Below are 19,433 nucleotides of genomic sequence, written 5' to 3'. Positions count from 1 at the left end.
CTGCTGTTGTTGTTTTTTTATTGTTGTCGTTTCGGCTATAATTATTCTCCGCGTCTATGGCAAGCCGTGTACTTTTTTTTTCTTTTTTTTTGCCAGGGCTCCCACGAAACGTGTACTTTTTTCCGCACATTCATAGCAAACAAGTGTACTTTCCTCTGGCTTTGGCAAAGCGTGTTCTTCACTCCATCATACATGTAATCGACATGCAATTCCTGGCGACGCTTCCACATGAGTACAGTGACTTCTCACCCTTCCGCTTCATTTGATTTTGATTTCTAAGAGGGGTACTTTCCCATGAAATCTGACATTTCTTATTCAGGAAAGGGGTTCAGATTTAAGGCTTGTTAAACTCTAGGCGAGGGTTTACGTCAACTCTTCACCAAGTTCCTTATCTTACGAAGCATTCTCTTCTTCTTTCTTTTTTCCATTTGTTTCCACAATTCTTTTGTCAGGTATGGATGTATTTCCGAGCCGCATAGGAGTTTGTTCTGTACTGAGGCGTAAATGTGAGCGTATCGGTCATGTTCCGCGTATCATGATTCGAATCAGTAAGGCCGGGCAGTAAGGGTATCGACTTTTTAACATTCATGACACCGTGCCTTTCAACACTCCACAGGAAAAAAAAGTCCCAAAAAGAGTCTTCCATTACTTTTTTCTTTCTTTATAGTTTTTAGTTTTGATTTCAATACTTTTGACTGTAACCAGGTCAGCCTACTAGTATTCATTATGGCATGTTTGCTTGATAATATCCATCAACATTACGATGAACCAGCCTTTTCTTCCTCGACACCATCCCCATTTTAAACCTCCTATCCCTCACTCACGATAGTACGATTTATACACGTTTTAATATGACACATTTAGGGCCTACATTGTACATTTTGCAACAGAATATCAAGGGATGGCACCTCATATAAAATGTCCAGTCAAGTGTTGCGTTCTGCCAAGCATGCTCCTATAGGCCTATATAGGAATCATTGTTCATCCTGATCTCATTCGTTCGTTGTTTAAAATGTGTTGTTTGACCATTTCGATCGTTGTAATGGTTGCATTAAAAAATAATAATGCGAATGAGAAGAGTCTCTATTCTTATTCCCTATTTTATTTGTTTATATTTCTTTTTCTTTTTAGTTCCATTGCTATCAAAATGCATGGCTATCATGTACGATAGCAATGAGAGTTTGAGGCAAGAGTCCCCAGAGGTTTAACCCTATAAAGCCCAAGGGGGGGCACATTGTGCCCCCCCTACCAGATTTCCGTTTGCCACTCCTTCGTCCTTAATCCGATTTCAACCAAATTTGGTGACTTTTCCTAAAATCTTATTGCGAACATTTTTATATATAATTTAGCTATATTTGATGTTGCTGGTTGCCATGGCAACCATAAACTGACAACCTTGTCAGTCAGATTTTGCATCTTTTTTCTGTTCCCATTTCATTTAATAGCATTACAGTGTATGAAATGGGTGTTTCTTGGCTGAAATTTGTTGAAGAAGCAAAATTTGAAGTAATTGTGGTCCTGGAAAGTTTTTCTTATTATTTCCTTTGTTTTTATGTGACAAAGGCATAAAACAATAGATATAATAGAGATAATTGAAAACAATAATATTTTCTACAGATTGCTCTTATACTTTGAGTTATTTTGATTCCTTCACCCAAGTTATGCCTCTAATATCATTAGCTTATCATATTATTAATTTGCAATCTCAAAATTCCACTATTATGCAAATATGAAATGTTATAACTATACATGTTCCCATCCCAAACATTTCATCTCAGGTCTCATAATGTATCACTATGTTGATATGAATAGCGCCCCCATGTGGTGACCTTGAGAAATTTCAAACATAACAAATAATAAAATTCCACTTGCTTATCATTTGTGGCAAATATGAAAATGATTGGTCTATAATAAGACATATATAATGGGGATAAAGAAATTATACCGAAAAATCATGTTTTTAGCATATTTCCTATGTATTTCTTTATATTTTTGTAAATAGCGCCCTCCATGGGTGACCTTGCAAAAATTCAAATGTACGGTCATGTAGAGTATGAGTTACTCTACCCACGTGCCAAATATGACGATGATACATAAAATAATTAAAAAGTTATATAGGGGGGGCACAATGTGCCCCCCCTTGGGCCTGCGAGGGGTCAAAATAGCTTGGGCTTAATAGGGTTAAACGAACGCGGTTGCCAGGGTCCAAGGATGTCGAAAGGGTGTTGCCTCCTGTGCCATCCCTCCCTCTGCCAAAAACTTCACTCTACGCCACTGATTGGTATGCGTGACCCGAGTCTGGTGTGGTATGTGTGTGTCTGTGCGTGTCTATCTGTATGTAACAGTGAAAGCGTGTGTGTGTGTGTGTGTGTGTGTGTGGAGGGTGTGGGTGTGGGTGTGGGTCCATACACATGTGTGCGTGTGGTTGAAAGGGATAGCTTAGCATAGGTTTCAGGTTTCTAACTTTTTTGGTGATGAGAAACCTCTTATGAAATATGAAAGAGCACGTAATTTCAAGAGGAATTCAACATTTACTTGATGAAAATTGGTTTTGAAATGGCCGTACTAATAAAAGGTGGGACCAACCTTTTATTAGAATCGCTTTGTTTTACTTTGGATATCTCAGCCATTTTAGCACCGATTTTCATCAAATAAACTTTGAATTCCTGCTAGAATGGCATTCTTTGTAGTGTAACATATCATAAGTGGTTTCTTAGTATCTCGCAAAAAAGTTAAAAGCTCAATCATCATCTCCACCAACTACCCTCCCCTTTCCTTCTAACTTCTGGCCTCGCCCATAGCCAAAGTCTTCCCTCCCTACTCCTTATGACATAAAGGCCTAAAGGGCAGTCAAAACCTTGTCCACTCATGTCCATTTAGGAGGAGATCCGATGTATATTTGTAAATTGTATCGTGTGGCATTTACCGCTACCATCATTCATCAGTCCATTCCAGCCATTACGGTTACAATGATAAACAGCACTAGTCCCAGCACTACCATAAAAACCAAGTACTACGAGTACACGTACTACCTGATAGTATCACTGATTATTATTACTAAAGAAATGCCTCAGATAATGGATTACAAAATGAAACCGTCCAAACATCCTCCATAGGCTTCGACATCAAAGCACATTGTTTGGGTAGGAGTGTGTTTATTTGTAGCTACATGTTTTGCCATTGCCTAGCATGGTCGCACACATTCACGTGAAAAATGTATTACAATATTACACGTAAATACTACTCGTATGGTGTGGAGAGAGGAATGCAGAAATTCATAGACGTTCCGAAATAATTTTGGATAACCGCAGACACGATGAATCGACACCGCAAACATGCCGCCGTACATCTTGCATCGCGCGTTCGGTTATGGAAGGCTGCCTTACCTTTAATTCTGAGGAGGCGATTTGCACATTGAAACGCTAGTGACTGCCATTATACACGTTTTATTCAGGTGGAATCGTCTGGAATAAGTATTACAATGCAATGCTACATTTCGTATCGTGCAAAAAAGTAACACACACCGTGTGATTTCCCTCCACTTTCTATACTCCCCTCCCCCCTCTCTCCCTCCCTTTTCTGTGGATATTACACAGCCACCGTGCGTCTGTTATTCTAATCCTAGTAGACGGAGAGAGGGAGGTAAAAAAAGACCCGTGGAGAAGTCATTGATGGCTCGTGTGAGAGAGAAATTCGCCAGGTCAGCGCTAAAAAACATGCAATATACCCACCCCTCTCGGTGAGAAAAAAACTGAGCTCTAGACTGACGGGGAAAAAAGATAAACTCGGGTCCGCGTTTCCCATACGGCTAACCCATCACTTGGCCGCCGACAAGATTTCTTTGGATTTGGGAGCGATACGTCTACGCTACACGCCGGTGTGTGCCCGCCTCTAACAACTGGAAACAGTGAAGAAGCCGAATGATATCTGTCGTGTCTGTTTCAAATAAAGCAAAGAAGCTGACCCAGCACTGAGAGAAATCTTGGCAGTCTAGCTGGGGAAAATACTTCGGTGGCCGTATTCCACTTGTGTGGATGTGAAGTTTTTATGATGGCATTGCTGAGATCACGAAAGCGCTCCGCTCAACAGAGATGGTGTGCAATAAGAAATTCTACGACATGAAAAAAAAAGTGCCAAACACGTACCAAGCAAGAGAGTCAGTTGACGCTTTTGATACACGTCGAGAATTTCAAGAACTAATGCGATATCCTCGGAAATTTCACATCGGCTTACTAGGCTAACATACGGTAGGCAAGAACTGAAACAACATAATGTCCAATGATAACTACTCGCCAGGTACAGTGGAGATATAGCACATACAAAAAAAGAGAGCGACAAGTCATAATGAATTTCGATTGCGAAAGTCAAAAAAAGTCACGACAACTACCATGATTCCGAATGCACGAATCAAAAATAGCAAGTTACCTTTCATCGTTGGTATTGACACAATGGATAAATTTTCACGTAACTGGATCCACGGATAAAATTAACATCTCCAGCATTGTTTTGAGAGAGTTTCGAGCATGGCGACCACCTCTGGACACTCTTACAAGTGTGCTGATGTAATGACAGAGTGTACAATTCCTTGGCACGCGAGTCAAAAAACAAAACAAAAAAAAAAGGGGGGGGGGGACTAGTATACAAGGACATTCGCCAAAAGCATTAGCCCTCTGTGAACGGATGGTATAGGCCTACATACTAATACAGTGTAGTCATAATGAAGATGAAAACGATAAATGGAAATGAAATCGTCTACAACTATAGATACACAAATAGGGCCTGCCACTTCTACTCTTAATATAAATTATAAAAATAATAATAATAAGTCTACTACTACCTGAGTACTACTACTAGTAGGCCTATACGATTTTGCAAGAAAGCTGCTTCTTCTGTGTGTGTGTGTGTGTGTGTGTGAGTTTGTTTCTTTTTGTCTGTTGAATTTCTAATTGGCAATGTGCCTTCATCTAGTTACCGGTAGTTCAGAAATTAGTTGCTAAAGAGGGGACTGCAAATCCAGTACCGGCCCATCATTTCCAACAAATTTGATTCGATACATGTGTTGTCATAAAAGTCACGTCGTATATTGCACTCTAACTCAAAGTGTTTTGTTTATTACAATGTCGTCCTGATTTGTGAAATTAAGATAATTACACAAAATCATATATAATACAAAGGCCTACATATAAGAATATTTCCGACGTCTGTTTCTTAAAGGCCCAAGCTACTTTTGGATTGCAAGTCAAAATGATGATATCAAATTCCTCACTTAAAAGCAAAAAATATTTGACTACCTTTTATTCTGTACTTGAATGTACAGTGTTTGCATGCATGTGCCCTTTCTTCTTTTGTTTGTAATGCATTGACACATTTTAGGTGATACAGCTTTATGTCGTATATCATGTATCTTCAGAGAACGAATGGAGTGAAAGAAAAGAAGGAATATGTAGCCTATTTTGCTTTCCGGTGCTACCGAAGCATGTGCACGAAGATCAAAATTCACTGAATGCTCAATTACTTTGAACAGATTGTACACGAGTTTTTCCTCTTCTTCATCCACTTTCGTTTACGCAGCAACGATGTCAAAACTGTTTATGCGACTTTGATATATATGCCGGTATGATATCATGTCGATTTCACACCAACTTGGAAATTGCTACCTTATTCGTTGAGAGGGCCCATGCAATAAATGGCTTTGCTATATGATCTCGCGTCGGGGGTGAATCAATGTGAGACGTAGGAGATTTGGAATTGTCGCATCATCATCCGTGATAGGACGCGTTCTGCATCCTATTACGAGTCCGCGGCCTCCAATAACCAACGTAAAAACTGGCCGACGTAACCCAGGGGTTAATGGACCTCAACTGACCCGACAGTGACCTCGAGTCATGGCAGCCCCAAAAAAAGTGAAGAGAAATGATTCATCACCCCATCTCTTCTGTCTCCATATCACCCAACGCTGATCGAGGACTTGCGGAGGGTGATGATTTTTCAGAAGGAAGAAAGGGATCCAGATAAAACACCCGGGGAATCATCACTGTACGTGCTCTGAAATCACGTTCTACAGGCATATTTCGGCTGGACATGGCGATGGTGAAAGCCTGGCTTCATACCTAGCCGAGATTACCAGGTTCTGACATTGGAAGGCAAGCATAGTATGCAACATCTTTCCCGCAACGAGAGTCACAACAACGAATACGCGGGCAAAACCGACTCTCTCTCTCTAGTGAGCGTTGAAGATTGACTAACATTTCATTGCATATACTTTCATTTATACTTTTGCATATACTTTGATTACTTCTGTTTGTATACAGATACAGTACGTTTTGTATGTTTGTTTGTTAATATATTTTCCTTGAAGCCTTACGCATCTACAAGATGATCACCGGAAATCACACTATTGTTCGAAGTGTTGGCGGACGTACGGCAATGACGGCTGCACGTAAAATTTAAATTTGACTAAATTCCAGATAGCTAGCTAGCTAGCTATTCGGGAATTATTCCCCCCGAAGAACCGAAACTCTGCATGAAGGCTGGTAAACAAAAGACGATGGTTATAACTCCAAAATGGCGCCTTAACCCCGAGCCCATCCCCGTTTTCTCCCTGCCTCAATGCAGTGTAAACGCACGGACACTTTTGTGTGGGGAAACATGTATCAAAGGTGGAGAATGGTCCTCCAAAAGACAAGACCACGCTGTGTACCAAAAGTGAACGCAAGAAGAAACGTGACAACTTACGCTCCTCAACATGTCATTAATAAGTTTTATAAAGACTATTTAACCTGGGGCAGCTGGAAATGACGTAAGCATCCATCGGAAAGGGAAAAACAGAAACAAGAGCAAAACAAAACACATATTCGACTTTGTATTTACTTTTAGAATTTAGGGCCTATATTCATCAGTACTGTATTTATTTATACATTTCTACCTTTAATTTTGCGGGAATTACATTTGCCTCAAGCCTTTGGTTTTCTTTGTGAACTCCCCATCACAATTAATGCTGCAGATACTCTGCTTTTTATGATTATCAATTAAGTAAATTGAACCGAATTCAATTGAATATTTCTATTTTTAAACCTAAAAAACTGCAGGTACTTTTAGCAAAATGACGCTGAAATCCAGCATGCTAATAATACTGATTCAACGTTACTTCTTAGTATTCCTTCTACTGGGGAAATACAAACAAACGAACGAACAATTCATGAACAAACACCCAGCAGATGTCACTGATATAACACTAACTGCAAGGGCGGGAGGAGACTTTTTTGTGTATGTTACTATTTGGAACTTGAGACTTTCCTCACGTAATACCGACTGCCATACTTCATGTGTTAAATCTCACTCTCTGATGGAACGGGGTGGTTAGTAAATGAAGTGTACGCGGCGATGTCATCGTAGTAAACTTCCTATTGATCAATCTGTCAAAAATTCAGAGGGTGGTGATCGATATCGACTTCTAACACGTCAGACATGCCAAATTTATAATTCTGCGCAAGGCTTTAGATTCAGTACAGTAGTTCGAGAATATAAGCAGGCTATGGCCCTGCCACAGTGGAGAACCATAACCTTTATCATCGAGTACATGCCGTGCGATTTTAATCGCGCGAAAAGGTATCCTGTAGTACCCGGTGTACGGGTACGTGACGAGCGTGCTCGAGTTTCAACCATGGAGCTATTCACGAAGGGTTGTCTATTGTAGACAAGCGAGACAGCCAGTTTCAATCACAGGGCGACAAGTATCGAGCAAACAACTATCGGTACCAGTTCTACATCAATCATTAAAGGATGCTATGCGATGATACAAAATTGAAGGAGTGTTAGCATGTTATCATAAAGAATGATTATGCTCGTCATATTGTAGGCCCTACCTCCTTTTTTTTTTCTCCCGATGTATAAAGGGAGATGTAGTGAGTGAAGAAGAACGGGGTCAATTTTATCTTTTTGTCGGCTCATGCAATGTGCTAGGTCTACTTTCCACACTTGACCTATAATCGCTGTTTGCACGCCTGTTTGTACGCTTTGCGGCCGATTACATTTCTAGGGCAGCGCGCGATTATTGAACAGTGTTATCGTTGCTTCTGAAAGTGTCCGTCAATAAAACACAGAATGATGCGCGCGCACACACGAAGGGATGGCAGCCTCACTATACTTGCCGCTCGCATCAAACGGCAAAATCACGGGCAAGTGTATTGTCTCTAGAATTTGCTCAAACGTGATTAGCCTATATTGCCATCAATGTATTGTAAATCAATGATTACACTAGTCTTACATAAACATGGCATGATAATTACACTGCACAAGTAGTTTCTTGATGATTTGAGTTATCGCATTGACTTTCCACTCATATAGAAAGGGGATATAGGCGGGACATTTACAGGACGGCTCATTCAAACCCTCGTCGACGAACTTTTTTTTTTTTTGTGCGGATATGAAATCTACCAGTCACATTCTAATATCAAATAGAAACAAATAACCCATGTATACTGAGACGCAATAGTGCCAACTCGTTACAGCACATTGGACTCTATCGAGGGATCTTTTTTTCTCCGACTGCGACCGCGCAAATTGGATTAACCCAATACAAGATGGTGGGTACTATGGTCAACCCGCGGTGGGCGTAGCAGTTATCCATAACGCTCTGACCTTGGTCAATATTTTCCCCGCTGCGACACGAACAGGTGGATTCGAACGACTTTCAACACGAAGGAAGGCAACGACGTCAAACATGCAAATCTAGGCAATGAAGAAACCCCTTTTCTAACCCCAGTTTGACGTAGATCGAAAAGTGACGTTGAAGACTTGATGTTTCCATTATTGAGGGCAATCATGTTTGTGTACAACGCCCATACTTTTTCTTTCATATTAAAATGTGTCTCTCTACTTATTCTTTCAAAATAATACAAACATTTATGATTCAGTGTGAAGGGCCACAAAGGGAAAATTGTCTTCTTTTTATGTTCTTTTTTTCAAGACTCCTTAAAAATCATTGTCCAATATGCGTGTATGTAAATGATATCATTCATAGCATCACACCCGTACTGGTGATTTTACCTTCAGCGAGATTTCAGTGTTCTAAATTCGCCGATTCATATATGGTTCATGTTATAGGCCCTATAGGAAACTTCGCATGATCAACATCCGTTTTATACATCTTATTTTCCCTTGCTTACAAAAATCGGATCAATAATAATATCATTGATCAATTGATGAATATTTCTATTGATCCATTGATCAGTAATAATAGAGGAAGGTAGAATAGAAGAAACGGAAAAGAACGTGTATTCAATTCCTGGTTGAAACGACAGCATAACGATGTAATATCCTTGAAACTTTTATGAAACGTGCTTTTGAGATGTTCTACACGTTCAAAGCGAATATTTGTGAAACTTTTGAACATTTTCGTTGATCATTTCCACATCAAGTTAAATCTAAAACACTGGTGGTAATTAGGCCTACTAGTTGAAACAGTGAAAACTAGGATGACTGGAAAAGGGGTCTACTATTTCACACAATAATCGTCAGGTTGTCCACATTTAAGCTGCCAATAGGCACTTCGCTAAGGACTTCAAAACACAGGACTTTCCTGATGCTTTCTCGACCATGATTCGTACATCGTAGAAGTAATATCCTTCGTAAGTATGCCGTGTCATTGATGGAAAGGGTCCAGTGCCCTTCACTCCGCATGAGCTATTCCTCGTTGTCGAGGTGGAAGGGGTATGTTGTGAGGCGAGTCGAATATGGCCGAAGTGCGATGTGATGAAATTCAAAATAAACAACATTAGCGCCAGCAGGAATCTTCGCGCCTCAACCCGTGGAGCCGTCCTTAAAGAGGCTCGAGCTCCGGCTCGTCTTGTGCCTGTTGACCGTCAAATGGACGAGGTATCAACTTGTCAAGTTTGTTTGTGCGATGTGAGGTGCACTTTACCGGGATCACGGGACCGGAGGATGAGGACAAGAGGGAAAGATTTTAGATCCGTCTTGACAAAATGTCACATTAACTTTTTTCTTTCTTTCTTCATTTGGTAACCCTCGCCTGGCGATCGTGCAGGCACGGGTGACTGACAAGAGTAGCGGGCGAGGATTGAATACAAACCCGAGCTCTCCTTCTTTATCGGTGTTTTTGTTTGTTTGTTTGTTTTATCAGCACGGTGGTGCGTGATTTTATCAGACAAAAGATTGCAAAAGATATTGAAATGCTTACAGCAGTGAAAATATGTATACAAGTACATTTGTGTGTGAAGTACACATATCTAAAATTGTCATCAATAAAGACATAAAATTGCTGTAGTATGTGATTCATTGTGATTTTATCTTGATTATGGGTTATCATTTCTTGGAAGGCACAATCCAAAACGGTAGGTGGAATTCATCATTTCTGTTGGACTCGGTGTCCCCGTTCATATTCTGACCTTTCTATTCTCAGTGCTGTCATGACTTCATGCAATATTTCACGTTCTTCGAAGTCTCAAGGAGCGTCACCGAGGCCAGAGGATTTAGTCTGGTGAACATGGACTACGAGTTTCGTCATGTAAGAGCATCGTCCTATTTGCTTCACGCTAATAGCACGTCTAACCTCCAAATAATACCGGTGTTGTTGCAGCCAAGTTACGATTGCAAACGCAAGTCAGATGAGCTCGACCTCAAATCGTCTATTCTTAGCAAACTCATATTGACATGTTACCCGTTTCGATGTAACCCCTGAACTTGAACTGTTTCAGTGGCGACCACGCAAACACTACGAGCCTTTGTAAAGTGTGTTAACATGTTAGCCCTCCCAAGTTCACCATTTTAAAATGTCATCGGCATCGTATACAGCATAAGTGACTACAGATGTATAGGGGCAGTCATAGGGTTAAAGAGGGCACCCTTAGAGACGTTTGCATTTCCCAGCGACACCTACACCGGAGGGCAGTGCGTTGTCCTGATGATACATCTCGCGCACTGAGAAAAACGAAACCTCTCTGCAGAAAATCTGGAGGAGGTAAACATGAGGAGGGGCCACCCCCACTCAGGACGCTGCGAGATGCACGACACAATGATGCTATCTATTCTAAGGACATCTCTGCGTCACGGGGATGGAACGCAGGGCAGGCACCACGTGACTCCTCACGTGATCCTTATCGCCAATGCGGCTTGCAAATCATACAAGATTTTTGCCCTTCGTAGAGGAGGACTGGCTGTATCGAGTGGCAATGATTGGTTGGGGATAAAAATAATGTCGTGTCCCACCCTCCGTTGCAAGAGTTGGATGTTGATGGTGGCACCCCCCCCCCCCCCAACCCCCTTTCACGGTCATGAACACAGGTACGCATAACTAGCCATGTTCAAATCAATAATATGTTTGCCGGATCTCATCCTTTGTCGTCTGCTAGATACAAATTCAAACAACCCTCCCTCCTCCTATTCTCATCATCCAAGCTCTCTCGCTCGCTAAGGCGTCTCTTCCATTCCTAACCAGCTCTCCTGCCTCTCCTATAGAAAAGTAAATAATTCTGTAAAATCACACTCCTTTGACGAGCATGTCCAAAAAGCTCAAAACGCCATCCTTACAACAAGTGTAAATAAAAGAGTCAGTAAAGGAAAAATTGAAAATTCAACAGCTGGAAAATTAGATTTCCTTTGGAATTCATGTATGTGATACACGTGCTAATTTTACTTGTTCAGCAAATCAATAATTATTTTGTCATATATAGGAGTGCACTGGGCGTTGTATAATAAAAAAAAAAGACAAAATCTGGCCTGCTTCTCCCAAAACGAAAATTGCCATCAACGTTTTGCGTCAGCTTTTGAAGTTGAAATGTGACTTTTTTATGCAAGATATATGTCATCTTCACCCTACATGCATACAAGTGGTAGACCTTGCGAAATGAGACAATCGGCCCCCTTATGACATGCGACGTCTGTGGAGTCTTCAGGTGTTGGTTACAGACTGGCAGCTATCTACCGACTTACCGTCTAACATCGCTCCGTAATAAATACGTGGCAATGCTAGCACACACAATGTTTGAGTGATACACGTCATGACTGTAACAGTCCGATACATGCCTATTGGCGTTAGCACGCATCCACCCCCTACATCCACTCCTCCCGCCCCGATGAGAGTCGCACAGACATGCACTCATCTCAACGAAAATGAAAGTGCGTCTGCAAACGTCATCAGGGGGTTTATTCGGGACGCCAAGGCCAAAAAGGTAGGACGAATGATTGCTGAGACTGAACTCCGACCCTTTCTCATGTAGCTCCATGCCGCATCTGATTCGCTCTAACGGTTTGCAACATTTTTAGGGGTATCCATCCCTCTATCTCCCCCTCTATCTCTCTGTCGGTGCCTGCGTAACATTGCAATAAATTATAAAATGCGAGTATTATACAAATCGTCCGTTATAGGTTATTGTTAGAAGCAGGGAAGTACTGCGTCTCTGAACGTACTCCAACGATTTTCTTCACGTATTTTTTTTTTTTTAACCAGTCAAAGCTGAATTGGTGGAAGAGAAAAAAAAAATGTTGGGCGTGGCCTGAAGTGGTTGGCAACTTTTTCGCATGGGATCCGTTATAAATAGAAATCTGACTATAAAACCAGATGCAAGACAGAGTGGTATTAAACTGCTAATATCTTTGTAAGTTAAATATATTGTCTAACATTGGGAGCAGTGATTAAAAAAAATATTCGAGTTATCACATTTGATGCATATGTTTAGGCCAGTTGTACACTAAATCACAAAAATCCTACCATATAAAAATTTTGCAATAAAGCCTAAAACCTGCTAAAATATAAGGAGATATCACTATTTTTCTCAGTAAACCATAACTGTAGACGGTTTATTCTAGAAACAACTTTATCATAGCTATTATTCATCTTTCTATATATTTAACAATACTTAAAATTGATTATAGTGGTTAACATATTGACACTGGTTGTTTCTATCCCTAACTCACATTTTAGAACTATTTTAAAGCACTAAAGCTAGGTTTTTGTTTCATCTGCAAATGGTAAATAATGCCTTCAATCAAACATGTTGTCAGTACTGGGCCACACTCCTTTCATTTACTTAGTTTTAACACTGTCATCTCCTATAACACTTCTCATCTTTTTATTAGTATTATTATCATTATTATTATTTATATCTTCTTTTTTTTTAATTTCATGTTATCCCACTTTATCGTTCTGGTCCCATAAGGTGCGGAAGGTATCATCGCAGAACACCTCCCTCTTTGGGGAAGGAAGATTTCTTACAACACTCCTACAAAAAGAAGCCCTTTCTTCCAGTGAAATGTCACTGAATATTCAATTTGACTTTTAACAGATATCAATAAAATCAAAGAAAGGCAGTTAAGAGCGTTTTCATGCGTTTTATATATTTTCACGACACATTGCTCATGATCACAAGCCCATATCCATGTCAGCTGAAAGAATGATGTTATCGGCACATAATTCTTTAACCGGTTTTCACTTGTTCACAAAATTTCACATTACTTAAATTACAAAAATAAAGCGAATAAAATATGCCCTTAACATCACAATACTGTATAGGTGTGATAATATGCAACGATTACTCTTAGGGGACATAATCAGATTTTTTACATTGTAGACAAAACATAATTTTTATAATTCTTTTTAATTCACAATCTAATGGGATATTATCGTCTCATCTAATTTGCATATGACGTGTGCTTGTGACCAATATCACGCTTTCCTGATAGCGTGTCAATTCTGGGATTCAGAGTATCAATATATATATGACAAAAATGAGATGAAATGGCCACAACATGCAAGTCACTGCACATCAGAATAGGTTATGAGGAGTTGTAGCTGTTTGGTGGTGGTCTACAGGTCTCGTGTGATATATAATACAACATAGTTCGCTTTGTTGTGTAGGTCCATGTATATGGTACAACCAGTGAGGTTATAATACTGTGTAGGCCTATGCAGGCAGTATTATCCAGTGGCTGCCTCTATTGACAATGCCATGCGGTCTTGCCTGACGCGACAACATCCCAGCTCGTTTTGCTCTACTTCCGTTAGCCATCGCTGTGACGCCCTTCCATCCACATTTCCAACACTCAACAGCGGAGGGGCTACTAGGATAATCTATGTGCTAAGGGGAAAATTCGTATAACCAAAAAAGAAAGATTTGTTTCATCAAAGCCATTATATATACCAAAGCAGCAGATTCGTAAAAAGCTCACTGAAATCATGAAATATGACACTTATAGTTATTACGTAACAGAGTTCTGTGGGTCATTTGAACTTACAATCGTTATGTTGATGTCATCCTCCTCCTCTTCTAAATTTCTTGATTTTAAAAAAAAAAAAAATGATAATGATGATAACCATGGAAAACTGATGAAATTGATAAATATGATTATTGTTTTTCAATTTTCGTTAAGTATTGAATTGACTAGTGCTGGGTAAGATCGAAAATATAAATATGGACGCTTTATTTCCTTAAATAAGCGAGTGCCAATCACAACAGTTTTGCAACATCAATCATTTGCTGTATTCGCATATTTTATCGTAAATGATATCATCTGTGGCAGCATGTCGTCAATACAAAATATGCGTAATTAGTTGTTCTACGCGATACGATAAAATTGCACGATTATTCGGTCATAAAAAGCACAGTCTCTAAAAGTTATTTCCATTGCGGAAAACTACATATGGCAGCTTTGAATGTCGCTATTTGGAGCAACGCAAATCACATTCGCTTTATCGCACCTGGAAAAACAAAACCGTACGAGAGGTCCTTTAAACACTGGCTTGCAAGCGGACAATCCGTGCAGACACCGTTCGAACTTGGAACAGTATTTGCTGAGCGGTGTCAGTGTACTGTTGGGAGTTTTTTAATGCAAATGTCCTTGAACCCGAGTTCTGATTCCCGGACCAAGAGAATAGGGCACGATTTGTCAATAGCAAAACAGACACGAGAGAAATAGAGAGAGAAAGAGGGGAATAGATAGGGAGGGAAAGAGAGAGAGAGGGGGAAAAGGAGAGAGAGAGCAAGGGGGGGGGGGGGGTCTGGAGAAAATGTGAAAGAGAGAAAAGGGGTAAGACTGGAAGGTGGGAAAGAATAAGGCAGCGGTATAAATTGCGTTTACATACTGAAAACGTCAAGAGGGGGTAGTGAATAAGGAGGATATAATTCAGAAATCACAACATTATCCGCCATTGTACGTCCTCCTCCCCCACCCCACCCCCTCTCCCTCCCCCCTCTCTCATGTCTTTCCATCCGAGAGGGGAAAAAGTACCCTGCCTCCAAAAAACATATATCTAAGCGCATATTGACACACGGGAATGGTATTTGACGTGTACCAATTCGAGCCCTTGTGATTTTCCCCAATACATGCAAGTTGCCCAGTTATAGTCTTGCCCCGCATTTGTCGAATACCAATCCCCTGTACCGGGAAAATCTTAAATAAACATATATATTTTTTTATATATATTTAGTGGGTGCACCTGCAGAAGGGTTGGTAAAACACTCAGTGAAAGTTTGAGGAAAATCTGACCATCCGTTCAAAACTTACTAAATTCTAAACTTTCTTATGATGGGAAAGTTCACGTATCAATAGAAATGTTTTACCAGAAACACACATTCTCTCGACCTGTTCAGAATAGTGAAGGCAAATATAACTCTCCGTATTTCCTGGAGGAGCTATATAGGTGAAGTGCTCTGTTGATGTCCTAGAAAATTCTTTGTGTGTGTGCGTATGTGTGTGTGTGTGTGTGTGTGTGTGTGTGTTTCATTGAGAGAGAGAGAGTTTCCATTTTGACATGTCCCCATATAGATTTATCAAAAAAATCAAAATAATAAAATCATGTTTTTTGAACAACCTGTTCAATTTTCTTTCCATTTCAACGTTTTTGTTCATCTTTTTTTGTTGCATTCATTGAACACTTTAATGTTTGATGACATTGCCCCTTTAATACATCTCCCCATAACTTAATTCACTTCATATACACTGTGCGTGCTTTTAAAATGATTCCTTTAAAGGGATCGTACAGTTCTGGTTGAGACCTAATTTCAGGTTTCTAACATTTTTAGGTGAGATAATGAGAAATCTCATATGAAATATGAAAGAGCATGCAATTTTATGAGGAATTCAACGTTTATTTGATAAAAATTGGTTTTGAAATGGCTGAGACATCCAAAAAAGAACGATTCTAATAAAGTGTGGGACCCACACTTTGTAACCATCGCTTTGTTTTACTTTGTTTTTGGATGTTTCAGTTATTCCAAACCCAATTTTCATCAAATAAACTTTGAATTCCTCTTAAAATGGTATGCTCATAAGTGTTTTCTTGGTATCTTGCAAAAATTCGAAAGCCTATTTCTCATCTCAACCAAAACTGTACTATCCCTTTAAACCTAACCTAATTTGAATAATCGAAAATTAGTATTTTGAAGCATACTTTAAACCCAATTATGAAATGTATGAATGTTATCAGCAAATCTGTCCGAATGGACTTCTTGTAGCCAATTCATTGAATTGCAGTAAGTCTCTGATGTTACTATGGAAACAAAGCTGCGCAGAAACACACTACGATGGTCCGGTAGAGAATCCCACCAGTACCAACAAGCATGGTAGCAGATTGTGTAAGTACTAGTACATTGTATGTGCCTAGTTTCCCCACGTGTGCATTTACATGTGCCTTGTTTTGCTTTAAGTTACTAGCTGTGCACAGCTCTTTCACAGGGGGATTGCGAACTGTGGAATAGAATTCATGTCTATGGTTCAATTAAAGTCTTTCCTTTAGAGCAAAATCTAGCAGACAAAAAACAAACAAACAAACAAACGAAAAATCATAGGGATTTTTTTTTTCGTTCGCCTTCAATTTCACTGTCAATCTACCTTACACTACTTCCAACATAGCACAGGCTTTGTTTTGTTTTTTTTCTGATTTGCACCCAACTTGTCTGGAGTATGAAATGAAAGTTTCAACGACATGAAGGAGAAAGTCGAGGCAAACTTCTCGAAGGCCAAGTCTGCTACTAGTCTCGCAGCCGCAGACCCTTTGTTCTTCAATCGTCACCCTGATACGCCAACACACAAAACACATTGCTCTAAGCATAGCATGGACCTACAGTAGGTCCATGCTCTGATTAATGCTAATAGTTTAAAGCTGTGAGGTTGTCATTGGCACGCACAAAAGGCCGGTGTATTCGAAAAAGAGAGTTCTTATACCCAAAGCACATAATCATTTTAGTGAAACAACTCCTGGTCTGTTCATGAACAAACCAGAATGCCCATTTGCCTTTGCCTTATCATAATGCTAATGTTTACAAAATGAATTTAGTTGGAGAAGAGAAATGATGCATAGTTCAAATTATCAGGTACATGGCTTGTTAAGGATTAGTACAATATCACCAATTTACAAATCTAGCTTTGGTTTCCGTAGGAAATCTAGTCCTTGCATAATTTGTACATGATCTACATCCGTCTTAAGTGTACTCTTCACAAGAAAATCAAAAGGAGCGTTATCCCGTCGAATATCACAGATATCATAAACAACAACAAACCGTTATTTGTACAAGTCATAATCAAATAATATAATCATGCTTTTATACATTACTTTACTTCTTGGTACATGTATGTACCTTGCCTACCACCAAATTCTCACTCGACACTCAATGCGTACAGACAGACAGAGCGGGGTGGGGGGGGGAGGGGGTGGGTGGGTTGCATGCTTCGCCCACTCCTAGTGTATAAGATTATTTAGCTCCATCTCCACACTGCATTGTATTGTCCCACAATTCACCGCACATCAAACAATTTTGAATGAGCCATCTATTTTCTTTTTTTCCCCTCTCTCAACCAAAATCATTAGGGTGAAAAAAGGTAAAAAGGTTAAATACCAAATTCTCTGAATGGGGCTTGTGGAGGAGAGAAATACGAAAACCAAAGTGTAACTTAAGCTGTAGGTACATGCATGCATGGTGGTGATCTGAGCATCCATGGCATGGTGCCGTAGAAGTTGCTATTTAGTCATTTAGAGCAAGAAATCAAAACTTTTCAATACAGAAATTCAGAACACAGAATTCGGGATCGTATAACATGTGATGTTGAAGTTGGCTTTCTACTAAAAAATCAATGACACGTCTCACAAAGTTTTTTTGTTTTTCTTTTTACGTATGGTAAGGAAATTATGTTAACGCATCATTGTTACGGGGCGGGACATGCCATGTTTTACAATAATAGCGATTATAATTCCTCGGAGCTATAGCTGGTGTGTGGTGTGTATGGGGTTTTGGCACTGCATCAATTAACCTGTGAGGCGAAATGGTATCTGGTGAGTAAATCAGCTATACTATATATAGTGAGCTTAATTAAAAGGGAAATGTAATTATTGTCACGTGACATTAGCCAAGGACATGTCTGAGGAGTGGAAGGGATGAAATAAAGTGTTTTGTCTCACCAGTCTTACCTTCTCTTCTCATGCCCATTTTCAGGCACTTCTTCAGTCTGCAGTATTGACATTGATTCCTATGGTGTTGGTCAATGGGACAATTTCTATTGGCACGGCAGGAGTAAGTGAGATTGCGACGCACACTTCGCTTGAAGAAACTCTTGCAGCCCTCACACGTGAACTGGCCGTAATGCTTCCCACTGCTCTTGTCGTGGCAGACGACGCACTCGATATGCTGCGAGTTGTTATTATTGTTCGTCGTCCCGTTACTTCCCGAGTCCGAGCCCGACTGCGGGCCGTTCTGCGCTGCCCCGCCAGCTTGGCTGGCTGGTCCCGTCTGCGACGGGGTCGCCGGCGTCTGCTGTGGAGTGGCGGCCTGCAAGGCTCCCGACGGAGGAGGGGGGCCGATGGGGGTCTGTGGGGGTTGCGGCTGTGGCGCGGGGGGTGGGGGAGGTCCGGCAGCCGAGTGAGGGGGCTGGGTCGGTGGTGGTGGTGGCGGCGGTGGTCGTAACCTGAGTGGTGTGTCGGCATAATGATCCGCATCGGGAGGGCACGGGTCGAGCGGCGTGGGTTCGAGGCCAGTCTGGGGAGGTCCGTGATGCTTCTCACCTGACAGGTCCTCGCTACTCCAGGAATTGACTGCCATCGACATAGTGCGATGGCGTTGAGGGATTCGATCACCGGCTGGTAGAAAAAGCAACGAGAAACAAGAGAAGAAAGTGAGCAACCACACACACAAAATTAGGTTAACAAAAAAGTGACCCCATGAACCGCAGCATCCCTCCACAGCAGCGCGAAAATCCTATATAGGCAGTCCCTTGTTTTGATGTATGGTGACATTGAAGGCACAACTTTCGCTGTGTTCTTGTAGGGCGTAACAAAAAGTTTGAGAAAGTTTCGTCTGGCGCGGGTCAGACAGAAGGGCAGGATCGGCTCACCTGGCGGGGTGCGATGGCACGACCCGAAGCTCTCACATCTAACCTACAAGTGACAACCTCTGGCGCACAAGGGGTGAGGCGGTGTGCCCTATTCG

At 40.8% G+C, this 19,433-nt stretch overlaps 1 protein-coding gene across 2 annotated transcripts in view; it reads right to left on the bottom strand.

The window, feature by feature from the left end:
• LOC139721198 (nuclear receptor subfamily 2 group F member 1-B-like) overlaps nt 1–19,433 on the bottom strand; it is a 154,911-nt gene that overhangs the window by 42,555 nt on the left and 92,923 nt on the right. For both annotated transcript variants that reach the window (XM_071632525.1, XM_071632527.1), the window contains one exon: nt 18,419–19,084. In XM_071632525.1, the coding sequence (XP_071488626.1) occupies nt 18,419–19,084 (666 nt within the window). The remainder of the gene's footprint in view (nt 1–18,418; nt 19,085–19,433) is intronic.

Source organism: Diadema antillarum, unplaced genomic scaffold (assembly GCF_040938485.1).
Source record: "Diadema antillarum isolate AM-2024a unplaced genomic scaffold, OU_Dant_1.0 scf00000139, whole genome shotgun sequence".
NCBI lineage: Eukaryota > Metazoa > Echinodermata > Echinoidea > Diadematoida > Diadematidae > Diadema > Diadema antillarum.
This window is presented reverse-complemented; position numbering and strand designations above follow the sequence as displayed.